The sequence below is a fragment of the Blastomyces gilchristii genome (assembly GCF_000003855.2).
Source record: "Blastomyces gilchristii SLH14081 genomic scaffold supercont1.1, whole genome shotgun sequence".
Lineage (NCBI taxonomy): Eukaryota > Fungi > Ascomycota > Eurotiomycetes > Onygenales > Ajellomycetaceae > Blastomyces > Blastomyces gilchristii.
Window position 1 is genome coordinate 1,509,131 of NW_003101682.1, and position 18,370 is coordinate 1,527,500.

The 18,370-nt window shown below is 41.2% G+C and overlaps 4 protein-coding genes across 4 annotated transcripts; 3 read left to right on the plus strand and 1 right to left on the minus strand.

Moving 5' to 3' along the window:
* Positions 1-102: 102 nt before the first annotated feature.
* Positions 103-1,572, plus strand: BDBG_00238 (uncharacterized protein; the record flags this gene model as incomplete). The annotated part of the gene is made up of 3 exons (XM_002628946.1): positions 103-390; positions 503-1,089; positions 1,170-1,572. 3 exons carry the CDS (start codon positions 103-105, stop codon positions 1,570-1,572), a joined length of 1,278 nt encoding a protein of 425 aa, XP_002628992.1.
* Positions 1,573-2,125: 553 nt separating this feature from the next.
* BDBG_00239 (1-pyrroline-5-carboxylate dehydrogenase) lies at positions 2,126-5,073 on the plus strand. Its single transcript, XM_002628947.2, has 5 exons — positions 2,126-2,471; positions 2,624-2,731; positions 2,931-3,232; positions 3,322-3,390; positions 3,503-5,073. Exons 1-5 carry the CDS (start codon positions 2,283-2,285, stop codon positions 4,641-4,643), a joined length of 1,809 nt encoding a protein of 602 aa, XP_002628993.2. The 5' UTR covers positions 2,126-2,282; the 3' UTR covers positions 4,644-5,073.
* A 1,496-nt stretch (positions 5,074-6,569) lies between these two features.
* Positions 6,570-7,959, plus strand: BDBG_00240 (tubulin beta chain; the record flags this gene model as incomplete). Its single annotated transcript, XM_031719803.1, has 5 exons — positions 6,570-6,719; positions 6,751-6,972; positions 7,060-7,394; positions 7,464-7,823; positions 7,926-7,959. The coding sequence occupies 5 exons, from the start codon at positions 6,570-6,572 to the stop codon at positions 7,957-7,959; spliced, it is 1,101 nt and encodes a 366-aa protein (XP_031575692.1).
* A 1,238-nt stretch (positions 7,960-9,197) lies between these two features.
* On the minus strand, positions 9,198-11,183 carry BDBG_00241 (nuclear mRNA splicing factor-associated protein; the record flags this gene model as incomplete). The annotated part of the gene is made up of 6 exons (XM_002628949.1): positions 9,198-9,404; positions 9,521-9,676; positions 9,776-9,884; positions 10,004-10,413; positions 10,499-10,633; positions 10,998-11,183. The coding sequence occupies 6 exons, from the start codon at positions 11,181-11,183 to the stop codon at positions 9,198-9,200; spliced, it is 1,203 nt and encodes a 400-aa protein (XP_002628995.1).
* Positions 11,184-18,370: the final 7,187 nt, after the last annotated feature.

The window sequence follows — 18,370 nt, forward strand, 5'->3', positions numbered from 1 at the left end:
GTCTTAGCTTCTGCTGGACAAACATAGGAGCGGAACCGGGCCCTTTCAATCCTCCTCTCCTAGTTGCTGTCTAGCCTTAATCTCTACGCCAATCGAGTCGCCATGTCCTCCATAATAGATTCCTCTGCCATATTCTCTGTGGCCCAAAAACTGCTCGCGACTGCGAAGCCATGGGCCACCATCCCCTTCTTGGGCCCTGCGGTCTATCTGATTACAGTGGCGCTACTCCGCAACAGAAGGATAAAGAAGAACGTAAAGAAATTCAACTACACGACTCGACAGTCGATGGCCCGGATGAGTGATGATGACGCATGGAACATTCTCCTAGACGCTGGCCAGATGGAGTTCCCCTTCACTTATCTTAAGGCGCTGCAATTCGCTTTATTTAGGGTACGTTCGATTTCCTCAACCTTTTATCACGCTCGAATGCCCTCTTCTACACGTCCTATAAAAACCGCTTAACTAACTGGTAAACTTGATATCTACCACGTCTGTGGCATAGACCTATGGAATCCCCACCATCTCCAAAACCCTGGTGCAAACCGGCCAATTTGCCAAACCTGAATTCTCGATGAAACGGTATGCGGATACATCTGTGCTGATTGCAGAGTTCGTGGGCAACCCCCCTTCTTCAGAACGTGGTAAAGCGGCAATCGCCCGCATGAACTACCTCCACCACGGGTATAGAATGTCCGGGAAAATCCTCGATGACGACATGCTCTATACTCTAAGTCTGTTCGCACTAGAGCCAATTCGCTGGATCAACAGGTACGAGTGGCGCCAGGCTTCTGATCTCGAAGTGTGTGCTATTGGCACCTTCTGGAAGAGCGTAGGAGATGCTATGGAAATTAGTTTCGAGAATCTACCATCGTCCAAAACAGGGTTCAAGGATGGTATCCAATTTTGGGAAGAACTCAGAGTGTGGAGCGAGGGTTACGAGGAGAGAGCTATGATTCCCAGTGACTGGAACAAGAAGAATGCCGACCAGACTGTCGCAGTTCTCCTGTGGGATTATCCTGCTTTAATGAGACCTCTGGCTCGGAATATGGTGGTTTATATGATGGATGACCGCCTGCGGGAGGCGATGCTGTAAGCGTCTTCCTTTTATCTTATTTTCTAACCCGCAATAATCCCTACGAACGAACAACTAACTCCCACGCGATATGCAGGTACGAGAAGCCGCATGCCCTATACAAAATTGCCTTTGCTGCAGCTTTCAAGCTTCGAAAATGGTTTCTCCGTTACCTCTCCCTTCCCCGTCCGGAGTTCATGCGGTTCCACCGCATCGCTCCAGGCACCAGTTCAGAAGCTCGTTATTGTTTACGCAACTGGGAAGGAGCACCATTCTACATCGAACCAACCTTCATGAATCGGTGGGGACTTCGTGCATGGTACACATGGCTTCGGGGGATGCCACTTCCGGGTGACAACCCCGAACATTGCCCGAACGGATATTATCTCCCTGACGTCGGGCCAAAGAAATTCGAGGGCAAGGGGCATGACCAGGTCAAGAAGACAATGGAGCGGTTACATACAGAGCGAACCGGCCAGTGTCCATTCCTTTTCAAATAAATAGACTTACCTTGAAATTGCGGTTTGACTTGGAAGTATGAGATACCCTGACCCTTTCAACTTGCCGTGGGATTTTACAAATGAAGGATGCAGGGGAACAAAGATGAGAGGCCGCTAGGCTGAAAAGATTTCTCGTAGATCGACTTATGCGGTTACCAGAACCATTTCCTCCTGAATTACATATGTCTTTTTTTTCTTTCTCTCTCTAGTGGGTCAACTGAACTTCTACACGAACTACGCAGTACATGCAAGAAGCTTCCTCAAGGGGTTCGGCGGGAACTTCAACATTATACGCAGCTAGACAAAGATAATATAGCTATCTCTATAACAAATGCCCGCTGTGGAATAATGTCCTGATTGTTTTCTTCCATCTTGATGTTTGTGCAGGTGGGTGTGCTAGCTTTAAGGTTTCTCAATCCAGCTCCCAATTAGGCCTAGGGCGATCGGATAAGCTTAAGTTGACCGCACCAGCAACTACCCGGGGCTAGCCGCACACATCCATGTTTAGCCTGTCCCCGCCGCAAGTTCGCGGTTGCGTGATGTCAGCGCTGGTGCAAAATATGCCGCGTAGCTCTTATATACACAGTTACATATGTCATTTGTGATGGAAAATTGGACCGCCTCAAGGGATCCTTGTATGGCCTTATATAATAGCCGCAAAAGCTGCATCTTCCCCTCATCTTCCCACTCCCCCTGTTCTTCGTTGAAGCATGCTCCTGTCAATTGCGCATAGGACATATACCTTCGCAAATCTCGCTCGAAGCGGCGGAAGGATCACATTCCTCAACAGCCGCTATACAAAGGGACGAAAACCGCCTATATTCTTACCATATATTACTAGAGGAAACATGGCCACTTTAGCGACCTTCAAGCCGCCCGCGGTGCAAAATGAGCCAACTGTGAGTCCTTCATGCTCTTTAGGATCTTTGTTTGTTCGGATGGAAGGATGCTGAGGGGGGGGAGGTGAACGGCCAATCTTCGGATGCGGATCATGGAAATAACTATCTAACTGCTTGCCCTCCACCGAGGTGGGGAAACCTCCAACGAACAGCTAAACTACGCCAGAGGCTCACCGGAGCGGGAGAAGCTTGCGAGTGCAATTGCTGCGTTCAAGAAACAGGCTCCTTTACAGATTCCCCTTGTTATTAATGGGGAGGACGTACGTAACCTACATTTCTTTCTTTCTTTCTTTTTTTTCTTTTTTTTCTTTTTTTTTTTTTCTTTTTCTTTTTCTTTTTTTTTTTTTTTGCCCATATTTTGCCCTTAAACCACAATCTGCCGTCAGCAGCGCAAAGTAGAAATAACAATCGATAAAAGCAATCGAACAACTAATCATTCCCTCTCATTCCTCTTCACAGGTAACAACGGCCTCCGAAGTGCAAACTCAACTCAACCCGTCCGCCTACAAGACCACTCCTGTCGCCAGGTTCCAAGCGGCTGGCCCACAGGAAGTCAACTTGGCCATAGACACAGCGTTAGCTGCGAAGAAGGCTTGGGAGACATTGCCCTTTGCCGACCGAGCGGCGGTCTTCTTGAAAGCTGCTCATCTCGTGAGTACCAAGTATCGGTATGAGCTGATGGCGGCAACGATGGTGGGCCAGGGGAAGAATGCGTGGCAGGCCGAGATTGATGCTGCGGCTGAGTTGTGTGACTTCTTGAGGTCAGTTTGTATCCTTGGTCGGTCGTTTATAGATTTTATCTCGTTTGGGTTACGGGATGGGATGCTGACATGTGGGTAATTATGAATAGGTTCAATGTCCAGTATGCTGCTGAGATATACACACAGCAGCCGGTCCATAATGCTCCCGGGGTTTGGAAGTCAGTCCTCCTCCTTCTTAACATCTGTTCCCCTTTCAGACCGAATTACTCGAGCAAAGTCGAGTTTCTTTTCCCTAAACAAACAACTAACATCCCCTCTTCCACCACCAAGCCGATTGGAATATCGCCCCCTTGAAGGCTTCGTCTACGCCGTCTCGCCATTCAACTTCACCGCTATCGGAGGCAACCTCCCCGCTGCCCCTGCGCTCATGGGAAACGTAGTGGTCTGGAAACCATCCCCATTCGCCGTCGCAGCAAATTACCTAACCTACAGTATCCTCGTCGAAGCCGGACTCCCGCGCGGGGTCATCCAATTCGTCACCGGCGACGCAGAACAAATCACAAAAACGGTCCTCGACCACCCCCACTTCGCCGCCTTGCATTACACAGGCAGCACAGCAGTCTTCCGCTCTCTCTACGGCAAAATCGCTCAGGGCGTGGCAGACGGCAAATACATCAGCTACCCGCGCATCGTCGGTGAGACAGGCGGGAAGAACTTCCACCTCATCCACCGCAGCGCCGATATCCCCAATGCAGTGAAGAACACCGTGCGCGCCGCCTTTGAGTTCCAGGGCCAGAAATGCAGCGCCTGCTCGCGCGCCTACGTGCCCTCAAGCATCTGGCCTGAATTCCGCGGCCAGCTCGTCGCGGAGACCAAGGCGCTGAAAATCGGGGATCCGGAGGATTTCTCCAACTTCATGGGCCCTGTGATCCATGCGGCGGCATTTAAGAAGCTCTCGTCCGCCATCGATGAGGCGAATAAGGATTCCCGCCTCGAGTTGCTGGCTGGCGGCAGCTATAGCGATGAGACGGGCTACTTCATCCACCCGACCGTCTACGCGACGACCGATGCGACGCATCCGATTCTCAGTACGGAGTACTTCGGCCCCATCTTGGCCGTCCTTGTGTACGATGATGGTGCTGACGGGGCAGGAGGATCAAGCGCGTTTGAATCCATTTGTAAAACCATCGATGCGACTAGCCCGTACGCGCTGACGGGGGCGATATTTGCGCAAGACCGCGCGGCGGTGTCGTATGCGGAAGACGCGCTGCGGAGCGCTGCGGGGAACTTTTATATCAATGTTAAGTGTACGGGGGCTGTGGTGGGCCAGCAGCCGTTCGGGGGCGCGAGGGCGTCCGGTACGAATGACAAGGCGGGGAGTATTGGGTTGTTGAATCGGTTTGTGAGTGTTAGGGCGTTGAAGGAGGAGTTTGAGGGGCTGCAGAAGGTGAAGTATGTTAGTAACGAGTAAGAAGGGGGGTTGGCGATGGGTCGACGGGTAAGACCTGAGGGGCAACTGCCTGTTTCGCCCGTTTCCATTTTCGAATCTGATCTGGCGCATTGTTGGGTGTGGGGGGGGGGGTTATGGTGGAGGGAGGTTATGATTGAAGTTAGTTGGCAACATGTACGTTATCACTAAATAACGTATTCGAATAGGTAAATATTCTAGGTGGTTATGAGAAGAAAATGAGCAGCGATAGTAGAGCAATGATTCTTTCATCTCGCTAAAACAATCCCAATAAATATCACCAATCATCACCTCGACGAAATATCAAGTATATAAATGTATATAACCACCCACCCTCTTTCATACTATCACAGAGAAAATCAAAGCTACCCCCTTAAAAGCAATTCACACACAGCCTTCACACATACTTTTTTACCCTTCAGCTCTGAGGATGTAGTCCTCTTTACTTCACGTAAGGAGGGCAGGGGGTACTAAAGCCCCTTAGCTTTAGCGATTGCCCACAAATCAAGAATCGAACTTCCCAAGCTGAGAGCCATGTAAGACAACAGTGTTGAAAGGACAGAGCCTACTGCGTATACTGCGTATACCAATATACACATGGCCGATTGATTATATGATTGCAAGTTATCCCCTTAGGGTAATTCTTTCCCCGATCTGTCGATGTTTGTCTGCCTTGACTGGTTCGTTCCTGGCGAGCCAACGTTTTGGGGCGAGGTTCCAGGACACCGCTAGTCCCAAACAGACCACACTAGCGCTGCTATAGGACTAGTAGCAAGCTGGCACAACAACGCTAGGCCGAGTTGGGACGGGACTTGTAAACATCTAGCCGAGCGCGGACTAGCGCGACAACACAACAGCAGCACGGTCCCCCCGGCGCTTCTCAGCCTCTGCTGTTTGTTTCTCCTCGTCCCTTGTTTCTTCTCTTCTTCTTCCTCCTCCTCTTCCTCTTCTGCTCACCGCCCCCAGTTCAACCTCCTCCTCCTCCTCCTCCTCCACCACCACCACCACCACCACCATCATCACCTTTTTGTGATACCCGTCTCCTTGCTTGCTTTCTGCTCGACTTCATCACTCCTCACTCCTCCATCACTACTCCCACAGCCCACCATGCGTGAAATCGTACGTTTTTGACCCCCATTTTGACGCGTCGTTCGAATGAACCGTTGTCATCTTACCCTTGTCCATGCCCATCGCCCCCCTCCCCCCCCAACTGCATCCCCCTTTTCTTGATGTCCAATTCTGCATCAAACCACATCCACCTGCCCCCAACAGGCCTTCTTAGAATCACATAACGGTAGAATGTGCGAACTTGACTGCTAACGTGTTTGTTGTTTGATTTTTTGTTTTGTTTTGTTTTTATCTAGGTTCACCTCCAAACCGGCCAATGCGTATGTCGACTCAAACCCATCCCCAAATAACATCCACCCTCCTCTTGGTTTGCGTGATATTGTTACTTGGGAGAGCATCTGTTGTCTAACTGTTGGAGCCTGCTGCTGAAATAGGGTAACCAAATTGGTGCTGCTTTCTGGTATGTCAAAAGTTCCTTCCCCTCCCCGCTGCCATCTCAGATATGACAAAACACATTGCGTGTTGTTGCTCTGTTTACATATTTTTATACTGACAACTCTCTTCTCCTTATAAATAGGCAAAATATCTCTGGCGAGCATGGCCTCGACGGCGCCGGCTAGTAAGTTTTACAGTCAAGAATACATATATAATTATGAAAAATCTCGATTCCTAACTCGATAAATAGCTACAACGGGTCCTCCGATATCCAGCTTGAACGCATGAACGTCTACTTCAATGAGGTGGGAGAACGCTTCCCACCCTTCGAGAGCAGCTATCAGTCTACTAATAGGAATATCCCCCGTAGCTACCGAAAAGAAATATGTCCCCCGCGCCGTCCTCGTCGACCTCGAGCCCGGCACCATGGATGCCGTCCGTGCCAGTCCCTTTGGCCAGCTTTTCCGCCCAGACAACTTCGTTTTCGGCCAGTCCGGTGCTGGAAACAACTGGGCCAAGGGTCATTACACCGAGGGTGCTGAGCTGGGTCGACCAAGTCATCGGCGTCCTCCCGCCGTGAGGCTGAAAGGCTGTGACTGCCTCCCAGGGCTTCCAGATCACTCACTCCCTTGGTGGTGGTACCGGCGCCGGCATGGGTACCTTGCTGATTTCCAAGATCCGGGAGGAATTCCCAGACCGTATGATGGCCACTTTCTCGGTCGTTCCTTCGCCAAAGGTTTCCGACACCGTTGTCGAGCCTTACAATGCCACCCTCTCCATCCATCAGCTCGTTGAGCACTCCGACGAGACCTTCTGTATCGATAACGAGGTATAGTTTCGATATTCATTTTCGTATATCTTTTGCGGCCAATTTTATATTTAGTTACGAATTTTTCTAATTTGGATATTATCACAGGCTCTGTATGATATCTGCATGCGGACTCTCAAACTCTCTGAGCCATCTTACGGTGACCTCAACCATCTCGTGTCCGCCGTCATGTCTGGTGTGACCACCTGCCTGCGATTCCCTGGCCAACTTAACTCTGACCTTCGGAAACTCGCTGTCAACATGGTTCCATTCCCTCGTCTCCATTTCTTCATGGTCGGATTCGCCCCTCTTACTAGCCGTGGAGCATACTCCTTCCGTGCTGTCACCGTCCCTGAATTGACCCAGCAGATGTACGACCCTAAGAACATGATGGCTGCTTCTGACTTCCGTAACGGCCGTTACCTCACCTGCTCTGCTATCTTGTAAGTCTTCTCGAGTCACCTCCCCCACTTATTATTTTCCCCTCTAACCTCTTTTTCTTCCCCTTTTAGCCGTGGTAAGGTTTCCATGAAGGAAGTCGAGGATCAGATGCGCAACGTCCAGAACAAGAACCACACCTACTTCGTCGAGTGGATCCCCAACAACGTGCAGACTGCTCTCTGCTCCATCCCTCCCCGTGGCCTCAAGATGTCCTCTACCTTCGTTGGAAACTCCACCTCCATCCAGGAGCTCTTCAAGCGTGTCGGTGACCAGTTCACTGCTATGTTTAGGCGCAAGGCTTTCTTGCATTGGTACACTGGCGAGGGAATGGATGAGATGGAGTTCACCGAAGCGGAGAGCAACATGAACGATCTCGTTTCTGAGTATCAGCAGTACCAGGATGCTAGCATTTCTGAGGGAGAGGATGAGTAGTAAGTTCTTTTCCCCAACGCTCCATTTTTCTTTCTCTGGGACTTGATCACTATATCATATCTCTATTCACCAATTTGACTAACCAATCTTCTTTCAAACAGCGTTGAGGAAGAGATCCTTGAGGGCGAGGAGTAGAGTTTTCGAGGCAAATAAGCGTATAGTGAAGCGAAGAGCCTAAAGAGGCGTGATTTTTGAGCCTACTTAATCAATTACTTCTATCTTTTAAGGTTTTGTTGTGTTTTTTTTCCTTTTCGTTCATTCTATTAATTTATATTCTGCTCTTCTTTTTTCGGTAGCGATGAATCGAATTTTTTTCCAAGACCATGGACCAAGATAAATACTACGTTCTTTGTGTTAGGTATTCATGAAAACGAGAGAAACCTGACACTTGGTGATGATGCATTGTTTTATGTGAAGAGTAAACTTTGTTCTATGTTGCTCAATGGGAGCAGAGGAGGTGAGACGTAGGAGAGTGAGGTTTTGAGGTTTGAATTGAATGTCTATGCAGCAAACCTTTCGGTTTTTCAAGCTCCGTACACTTTGCTTTTTCTTTTAATGTTTACATTCAGTCTTCTTTTTTTTTTTTTTTCTAAGGATGGCTAGCGGTACGGCACCAGAAAAAGAAAATATAAGAGAGAGCCTACAGTAGTATGCTTGTTTGAGCGCGACTGCTGTTCTTTTTTTTTTTTTTTGGTTGTGTTATCTATCGTACATCTATCTATATGAGAGAGGAGCATGAAAGTCTTCAAAAGATATATATATATATAAAGAGTGAATTAAAAAAAGAAATTGAATGCTTAGTTTATATCTATCCTCAACATTGGTTATGTCAAATTATATTCCAGCCAGAGAATAAATCCTCTGATCTACAATCCATATCACACAGTGATGGAAAATACTGTTCTTGATGGGTAACTAATCATTTGTTATACATCCTAATCCTTAGTCCCAGTCCTAATTCTAAACCTAGTTAATCTCCCCTGACCCCTTCAACGGGAACGAAATCAAATGTTAGAATAGGAATGACGAGCGAGCAGTGATAATTACACATAAGATGATGAGGGCGAAAAAATGGGAGAAAAACAAATTACAAAGAAACAAAGTGCTCTCCCTCACCTGGATAAAGGAGAAGGCGAAAAAAAAAAAAGGGATTCATTCTTCATTCATTCATCTTCAACATTCCCCTTCCCCCTCTTTCCACATAGACATCCAAACACCAAACCATGTCAACATCCCGAAGGATTCGCAAAGAAAGAGAGAAAAAGAACACATCCCATAACCCGTCCTCGACATATTTCAACGAGGAGCAAGGTACCCATTTCTATTCATTCCGTTCTTACCATCTCCAACCGAAGCGGCCCCCTCGGCTCCCCTCAACCCCCACCCTCTAGCCACGACCCAAATTTATCCAGCCGCTCAGCCTCCTCTTCATCAACCTGTTCACTATCTTCTTCCGCCTCAACATTAGCAAGAGTAGTACCGGCGGCTGCTTGCTTCGAGCTCGATTTCTTGAACCGCTCGCTACCGTCGGCGATGTATGCTACCACCCGTGTGCCGGAGAAGAAGCGGCCATCCATTTTCTGTATATAAAGGTGTAAGCGTTGTTGTTAGATTAAATTTGTTCTGACGGTTGATTTTTTTTTTTTTTTTTTTTTTTTTTCTTGGGTTTGGGTGGGAATTATCCAACCCAACGCACCTGAACGCAGATGTTTGCTGATTCGACATCAGAGAACCGGACGCTCGCCACACCCTCTTCCTCTTTATCATACAATACGACATTCGTGACCTCGCCTAGCTTTGAGCATTCTTGTCGAATGTCTTCCTTGATATCTAGGATTGCAGCTGGGTCCTCCTGTAAGGCATTAGACGCGCTTTGAGTCAATATAGGACGGACGTTAAAAGGGCTTTTATTTTCGTTGTGAGAAGATAAAAACGGAACTGATGCTCGTACCTCGAGTTCTTGCAGAGTAAACATATGCTTCAGAATAACCACCCTATCCCATCGAGATGAACTTGGTGGGACCGTCGATGGTTCATCATCGTCCCAGTCGGCAAGTTTACTATAGAGAGGTAGATACCGAAATGTAAGCGAAACGTGAACGTAAACTTGTGCTTGAATACATTACAAAAAGAGTTTTGTTTAAACAGTGTTAAAGAAAGCATAAAGGATACTACGAACCTATTCAACCGTTGAGTTTTCCTCATGATTTTCCTCTTCTCACTCATATTTGGCTTGGCGGGTGCCTCCTTTTGCGCCTTGAATGAGAAATCTGCCGCCTGCACCTTCATCTTGCCCTGGGGGCCTGTTTCTCCAAATCTAAAATCCGTATCATCAAGCATCTGGATGGCAAGGTTTACAGATTCGGGGCGGAAGTATACAATCAGTGCATCTCCCTTGAACTTCCCTTCGTCGTCAGTATATAATTTTATGCGTGGCCGCCGGCGGTCGATTTCCTCGGCGATGACGCCGCATTTGCTGAATACATCGTTCACTTCTTCCAGTGAGGCATCGAGTGGGATTGACGTAACGTAGACGGCGGTGTTTACGCGAGGTCTTTTGGCTTTGGGCGCCTGAGTCTGTTTGTTGGCCTGGACAAGGGTGGTCGTCATTGTATTAGCTTCCGAGTACATACGATCTATTGTGCGAGAGGAAAGGAAATTGAGCGTTATTGACTGACCTCTTCGCCATTGGATAATTCTTCCGTTTCAGTCGTCGTTGCTGCTGTTGTTTGAGATCGGCGGGCTCGTGTTCATCTACGCCTTCAACTTTATACGCCTCTCTCTGTTGTTCTAAGAGGGCATCGTCCACCTATTTACTTCGCCCAACAGACCAAAATAAACAAAAACGGTCAAGCAATTAGAATAGTGTCCTGCATCCAACGGGAATGTAGGATGATATTTGATTTTCCTTGACCCCTGATACCGGAGGCGAAAACAAGTAGAGTAGTGTCCGATGGAAGAAAGCTTGGGTATTGTATATTTTTGCGCCCAAGAGGAGACTTTCCCAGGTACACTATCTGTTTGCCTTCTGTGTCCGCCGGCAACTTATTTTTGGCCTTCCCGATGCTGAGATGCAGCCATCATGGGGGATGGTGGAAATAACCAAAGCAACGGCCCTTGTTGCGCCAACCAGTACAGAGAGGGGAAGAACAAGAGTTTCATGAACTGCCTACCAAGGGAACCCATCTCTTCAGCGCATCATCATACTCCCATTCTGACCCATCCTCCGCTTCCAAGTGGTATTTTTTATCGAGCTTAGAATAGGAAATCCGGTAATCGTCATCGAATTCGTCGGGGGTTTGCGGGAAGCTCGCTCGAGTGGTGGTGCCTTGTTCTGGAGGAATTGGAGGCGCCTCCATGGTTTTTGGTGGTTTGCTGGGTGGAAATATAGAACTGAAATGGAGAGTTGGTCAGAAGAACCGACGGAGAATTAGATATATATATATATGCAAGTGGTCTGATTGCGAGCCGCTGTATGGAGAGATAGTTTAGCAGAAGAATGGTTGGATAGCAAAAGCAAACTATGAGGAAGCTCCGAGGCGAATGCCGCTTTACCGAAATAAGCTTAGTTCCGTTTACATACTGCGTTACATAAGAGCTGACAACAATCAGCCAAAACATGGAGATAAACAACAGAATGGTTGCGGAGCTCACCTTCCCTTCCCTCTCGATTTTTCAGAAAAAGACTATTGTCAATTCAAGTTTGAGACTTTCGGTGCTTCTTTCTCCAATTTGGTGCACTGCTATGCTAACTCAGAGTGTCTCTGGAAGTGGAAGATTATGATAATTATTTGTTCCTTGGCCCCAAAGCACCATTCACTTTTAAACCACGCTGGTAGTCTAGGTTCCCCATAAATCAGTGATGGTTTGGACTTTATCGTCCACTATCTACTCCCCGAGTAGGCTGAAGAGGAGGCAAGAAACCTCCCAGATGATCTATATGTGTTCATGGTGGGTGGTGTACGTCCCGCCAGTATCAAGCAGGATTCAGAATTTCCCGGGCCAATGCTTCTCGACTTTGACAAAGCACTGTTGGTGCAGAAGAGTCTGTTGACCAGCCGGACTATGGCCTTGCTCACCCACGGTGGTTAGATCAAGCTAGCATGTCCGGCCGCTTTATTCGGGTGATGTTCGCGTGATATTCCAGTGACCTCCTGGAATACTACCTGCATCACAGTCTGTGCAGGTGCAAGAGATAAGCACACTGTGAAATAGTTCTAAATGATTAATGAAAATTTGTGCTGAATGCAGGCAGAATAGTTATAAAATGGGGGTTGTCATCATAGTGTCAATTGGGCGTTGTGTGGTTTTCTTCATCTGTTCAAGGTGCCTTATTCAAGATGGAGTGATCTCTTGCTGCATTCAATAACATTTTCATTGATATTGTCACACTCCCGGCCGCGCCAAGGCCCTGTTGCGGTTCCACACGGCCCATCGCTTCCATGCGGATGATTCCATCCATCCCGCAGGCCGTTTGAACCGGTTTCCAACCACCCTATGACATCATTCGGATATATCATAGGAAGATCCGATTGATGGATATGAGAACCCCACTTCTATACAAGGTCAGCAGATTACTCTTCCTTGGCAGTGAGGCACTACTGAGGTATCACTCCAGCTATTCTCACTTATGAAATGAAAGAAGAGTATCTGTTCATTATCTATATAGAATAGCTAGATACTGACTTCTTATTAAAAAAGTCAGTGATTTATTTTTCTTCTACTAAAATATATACAAGAGTTACTATATTTCTTATACAATCTTCTTAGTATACTAAGTATTATATATGTGATATTCTCATAATAACTCTATAGCTTATAAGCTCACTATTTAAGTAAGATAGTTAAGCTTATTTATATAACTTTCTTAATAACTATCTTTATATAACACTGTTAACTAGTCATCACTTTAGTTCTATTATATTATAATTCAAATCACTTAATCTGATTACAAGTTTGAATCAGTTAAACTCTATTAATAGATTAATATAATCTTATATATCTGTACTAAGACTGATCTAATCTTATTCTCTGAGAAAAACTTCATATTATTCTCTAGAGTATGTATATCTCTATCTCAGCAGAAGTCTGAGATTTCTGAACTTACTATATACTTTGATATAGACTCTTTAACTACTCTATCACTACTACAGCCTCTACACATCTATATCTATTATAAAGATAGAGAGATTAAGATCAGAGATTCTCTAAGTTATAAAAGAAACATATTATCTGAATTTCATAGCTTTTGTAAGAGATCTATGTTAAATAGATCAGTATAATATTGATAAGTCTTATATAACAAAGATAAAAATGTTAAAGAAGAAAAGAAAGAGAAAGTGTGAGAATCAGTGATTAAGATAAATATTTATACATGTATGTAATGATGTATACAGTGAAGCTTCAGAGTGAAAGAATATACATATATTCATAGCAGCTGAGAATCAGTGATTGAGAATGATTAAGAATCAGAGTATATATTACACACATTTGTAGCAGCTGAGAATCAGTGATTAGAAATGAAAGAATCTATGAAGTGTAATGAAATAGTCTATATAATTAATCAGGCACAGCTCACTACATTAGTCTTCTTCTTTCAGAAGCAGTTCTTATCAGTCAAGAGCTGCTGTTTTGAATAATACAGAACTTGAAGTTCAGATCAGTTAATCATAGCTGACTCATTTCACAAAATATTATCAGCTGCAGCTGTGAAATCTCTTATTGAGAATATTCTCAATCTCTCACTTAAGCTTATTATCTTCTTCTATGATGTCTGATGACTATCAGTCAGAAGTCAGCTGAGAAGAAAATGAATCAGTGACAGTATAGTGAAACAAGCTTGTATAAAATATATCATGAATCTCTGATAATATGTTAAGACAGTAGTTATAACTATCTAGAACTTCTATCACTTTATATCTGATATAACAGTAATCTAGTGTATGAGATGAATATGTGATTTATATATTCTTAAGATTCAATTATATCAGATCTTCTATCTTATATTATTCAGTGAGATCTTGATAAACATTGATTTAATTCTCTTAATCTTATTTCACAGTTGCTATGAAAATCTCTGCTCAATCACAGATATCTCAGAGCTTTATTACTATATTATCAGTGATCTGAATTGAACTGTAAGAGTTCAGTGTGAACTGTGTAATCTCTAGAAGATTCAACACTTTCATGTGATATTTATATATAAGAAAGAACAGACTTATATCTATTGAAATAACATCTCAACTGTTGATAGTGATCTCTGTATATAGAAGAAGATTATATCAATTATCTTATAAGTAATTACAGAACTTATAAAGATAATTCTTTATAATTTGAATTATCTATTCTGATGTACTATCAGTCTCAGAGTGATAGACAGTTGACAGACAGTGTATAATCTTGAGAACTTAACAGATTCTAGTTCAGAGAGTGCTTATGAATTAACAGCTCTGATCTGATACTATGAATCTCAGTAATTTATACATTTAATAAAATAGACTCTGTAGAAATGCTTCAGTAACTTGTTCAGTATTTATCTTATTACAAGATTTCAATATTATATCTTTGCTCAATTGATTCACAATGATCAGAATATTTCTACAATTCTTACTCTTAGATAGATTAATAGTAAAGTCAATTACTATATCTTATCAGATTCTATCAGAAATATCAAGTGATTTCAGTAGATCTTTTCTACAGTTCTTTTATAAGATAATAGAAGAACAGCAGTTACAGTTTCAGATAAAGTATCTAATACTATTCAATATCTCAGATTAATAGAACTCTCAGAAGATTATTCTATACAGTTATTCATAGTTTGAATAATCAGTTATATATGAATCATGTATCTCTTATATTATCTGAGTATATAAGAGTTTGAAGTAAGAGACTCAGTGTCATTCACAGAATTATAGAGTGTTATTATCATTAATTAAACATTCTGAGATATCAGTTCTTACATATAATTTTGAGAGAAATTAGAATGCTTCTTATTATACTGCTTCAGTAAGTATTTAAAGAAGTTCATTAGTTTGAGCTGCTGTATGCTATAACTCATCTAATATAGATTCAGAAGAAGTTAAGATATCAGTGATAGTTCTAATCAGAGAAGTATATATAGTGCTGTGAGCTATTTCATCTTGATTAACTAGTATCTTCAGATTTAAGAGTCAGTGCTCTCAGTTCATTCAGTAAGTATCTGTTATATTGAATGATATATCTTACTCTTGTTATAAGAGAGTATTTATCATTGAGTTCTGACTGCTAGAATAATAGTGTATTATAAAATGAAAGCAGCTTAAGAACTCAGATCATTATATCTATTATTCTATAAGTTTATAAGTAGTTATAAAGTATTTGAGATTCTTATAATCTGTGATTATCTTAAATTCAGAGATACTTCAGAGTTCAGAGTCTCATTCTTCTAAACAGTGTATAATTATGAGAAATTCTTCTAAACAGTGTATAATTATGAGAAGTTTCTTGTTATAGATCTCATAATTGCATTCAGTGAGACTCAGTTTCTTAGATATGAAAACATATAATTGTAGAATATCTTGATTATTATATTATAATATCACTTCTTCTAATATATAGTTAGAGAAATCAGCTTCAATAACTATCTTATAATCAGAATCAAATATTATCAGCAGAGAAGTATTAATAAACATCTTCTTTATCTATATAAATGCAGCTTCAGTGTCTGCTGATTATTGAAATACTGAGTCTTTCTTAGTAAGATCTGTAAGTGGTCTTACAATATCTGAGAAGTTTTATATAAATCACTGATAGAAGTTAGTAAATCTGATGAAGTTTTGTACATCTTTCACAGTACACAGAGCTTTTCATTCAAGAATGACAGAGACTTTCTCAGAATTCATTTGAATTCTCTTATCAGCTTCTATAATAAAACCCAGATACTTGATACTCTTGACTTTAAAATTATACTTATCAATATCTATCAGTAGTTCTGCTTCTTATAACTGTTATAATATCTTTCACACATATTCTTGATATTCTTTTCTAGATTTATCAGTGAAGATGAGAATATTATCTAGATAAGCAGATACAAACTTATTAAGAAAATCTCAGAGCACTTAGTTGATATACTTCTGAAATATACTGAGAGTATTAGTCAGTTCAAAGAATGTGACTATTCATTCAAAGAGATTATAACATGTTCAGAATACTATAAGTCATTTATCTTCTTCAGTGATATGAATCTTATGAAACACAGTGATAATATCTAGTTTTATAAATTATTAAGCTTGTCTGATTCATGCTAGAATTTCATTGATGAGAGATAAGAGATATCAATCTTTCTTTATTAATCTGTTCAGATCTTGATAGTTCACACAGAATTGAAGTTCTTCATCTGGTTTTTTTATGAAGAGAATAGAGACTGCAGTGAAAGAGTTATTAACACATATAAATTCTTTATTCAACAGATTATTAAGTGTCTTTTAAAGAAGAAGAAGTTCATCTCAGAACATGTTATAAAGAGAGTCTTATAACAGTTTAGAGTTCTTATCATTCTTTTTCTCTAACTTAATACTGTGATTCACTTCAGAATCTTATAAGAAGAGTATATTTATAATATTATCTTATCAGAAGATATCTAAATATTCATGATATTATTGAGAGAGTTTTGTACAAGAATCTGTTATTATAATACAGAATAACTTTTCTAGAGCCTTTTTAATATCAGTCAGACTGATAAAATAGATTGATATATAATTCTACTATTAATGAACTTATCAGTAACTCTGTCAGTGATTTTGATGATGACTTCTTTTTCAGAGTATTTCATAAGCATTGACAGAGATCTGTGTAAGATTCATAGTCTTGTAAATATTATCTTCATGAATTCTATTATTATTAGAGAATATCAAGCTTCTGTTTCAAGTATTCAGTAAGATGCCTTATTCAGATAGTCAGACAAGTTCTAACATAAGATTATAATTAAGATTATTAACTTCATATGCATAGACATCTTCATATTGATATTCTCTCACATCTATGTTTAATTTCATTATATAACAGATACAAACATCTTTCAGATCATTAAATACTGCAAGAAGTCAGAGTTTTGATAAAGAAATACACTGAAGATTATAATATCTTACAACTGAAGATTTTATCATTGTATAGTAATATAGACTGCTGTCTATCATAGCTTTCATATTATATATATTATTAATCACAGTAGATATAAGAATTGTATTCATTATTATCTTCTCTTTAAATTATTATCATCTGATCTCTTCAAGCTTCTGTTTATAAATTTGAACAGAAGCTAATCTTTTCTCTGTTTCACTGAAATATTCTTATAGTTATCTTTCAAATCTTTCTTCACTGTAATGTGATTGATATGAACAGACACTGATCTTTCTCTTGAGTATAAAGATACATAGATTGATCAGCAGTTGAAAGCAATGTGTTCTGATCAGTTACAGTTGATATACACTTTACATTGATGTTAATCAGCAACTTCTTCAGAAGTGATTTCAGAAACTCAGAAGCCTGTTTGAATAGTGAAAACTCTTACTTATATATAGACATTTGAATCTATTCAGTTTATAACATCTGTATCATTGCTGTTACTTCTCTTTGATATAAGTGTATAAGTGACTGAGATGTAACATCTTCTATCACTATTCTGTATACTCTTGAGCTTGATAAGACAGTCATTTAATGTCTGAAGCTGTGTACAGAAGTCTTTATAAGTCTGGTCTTCATTTATACTTATAAGAGTCTGTAAGAGTTTGAAAGTCAATATCTTCTTAAGCATACTAATCTTCATTCAATTCTCTCAAGATTAATCATCTACTTCTAGAATCTTGATGTTGAAGTCAGAGATGAATGTTGTAAGAGAAGTATTTCTCTGTTAAATACTCTGTAATCAATCTAATACTTTCTATTATATAATAGTGTCTTGAAACAGAATATCAAGATACTTTATAATATTATCAGATATTTGTAATACTGATTCATATACTTTTATTCATGAATAAAACTTCTATTTTATGCAATCTTTCAATTATTCATTAATATATTAATCTTGATTAATTAATGAACTGATGATATCTTTATCTATACTTAGTTTTATAAGTATTTTCATTCTCTATGATGAGTAGAGAGTGAGATTAGAAGTATTAAAATATATAGAAGTATTTAAGCATTCTTTCAGCACTTTTATATTCAATTCTGTAGATATTGAAATTGTATGAGTTAATTATTAAATCTCTTCATATTGAAGTTGTTAAGTTATATGTATATCTGCTATCTATTACTGTTATAATTTCAACATTACTCAGAGTCACTGTGATATTATATCTATACTCATATTTAAGAGTTTCATATTATCATTAGATATGATTATATCAATTGTCAGATATATGATATCTGTGAAATCTGAAGAAATGTAATCATATTCTCATACATCTGAGTGTCAGAACTCTCAGATCTTTCACTGATATTCTCTTATAAGATCTTATTCTCTTCATAAGATCTTATTACAGAGTCAGAATGACTGATAAGTAAGCTT

Bases quoted from the DNA above. Each gene is read 5' to 3' on its own strand.
- BDBG_00239 (XM_002628947.2), top strand. From the start codon at position 2,283: ATGCTCCTGTCAATTGCGCATAGGACATATACCTTCGCAAATCTCGCT. The intron at 3,233-3,321 runs GTCAGTTTGTAT...AATTATGAATAG, and splicing joins GAGTTGTGTGACTTCTTGAG to GTTCAATGTCCAGTATGCTG. The intron at 3,391-3,502 runs GTCAGTCCTCCT...TCCACCACCAAG, and splicing joins AATGCTCCCGGGGTTTGGAA to CCGATTGGAATATCGCCCCC.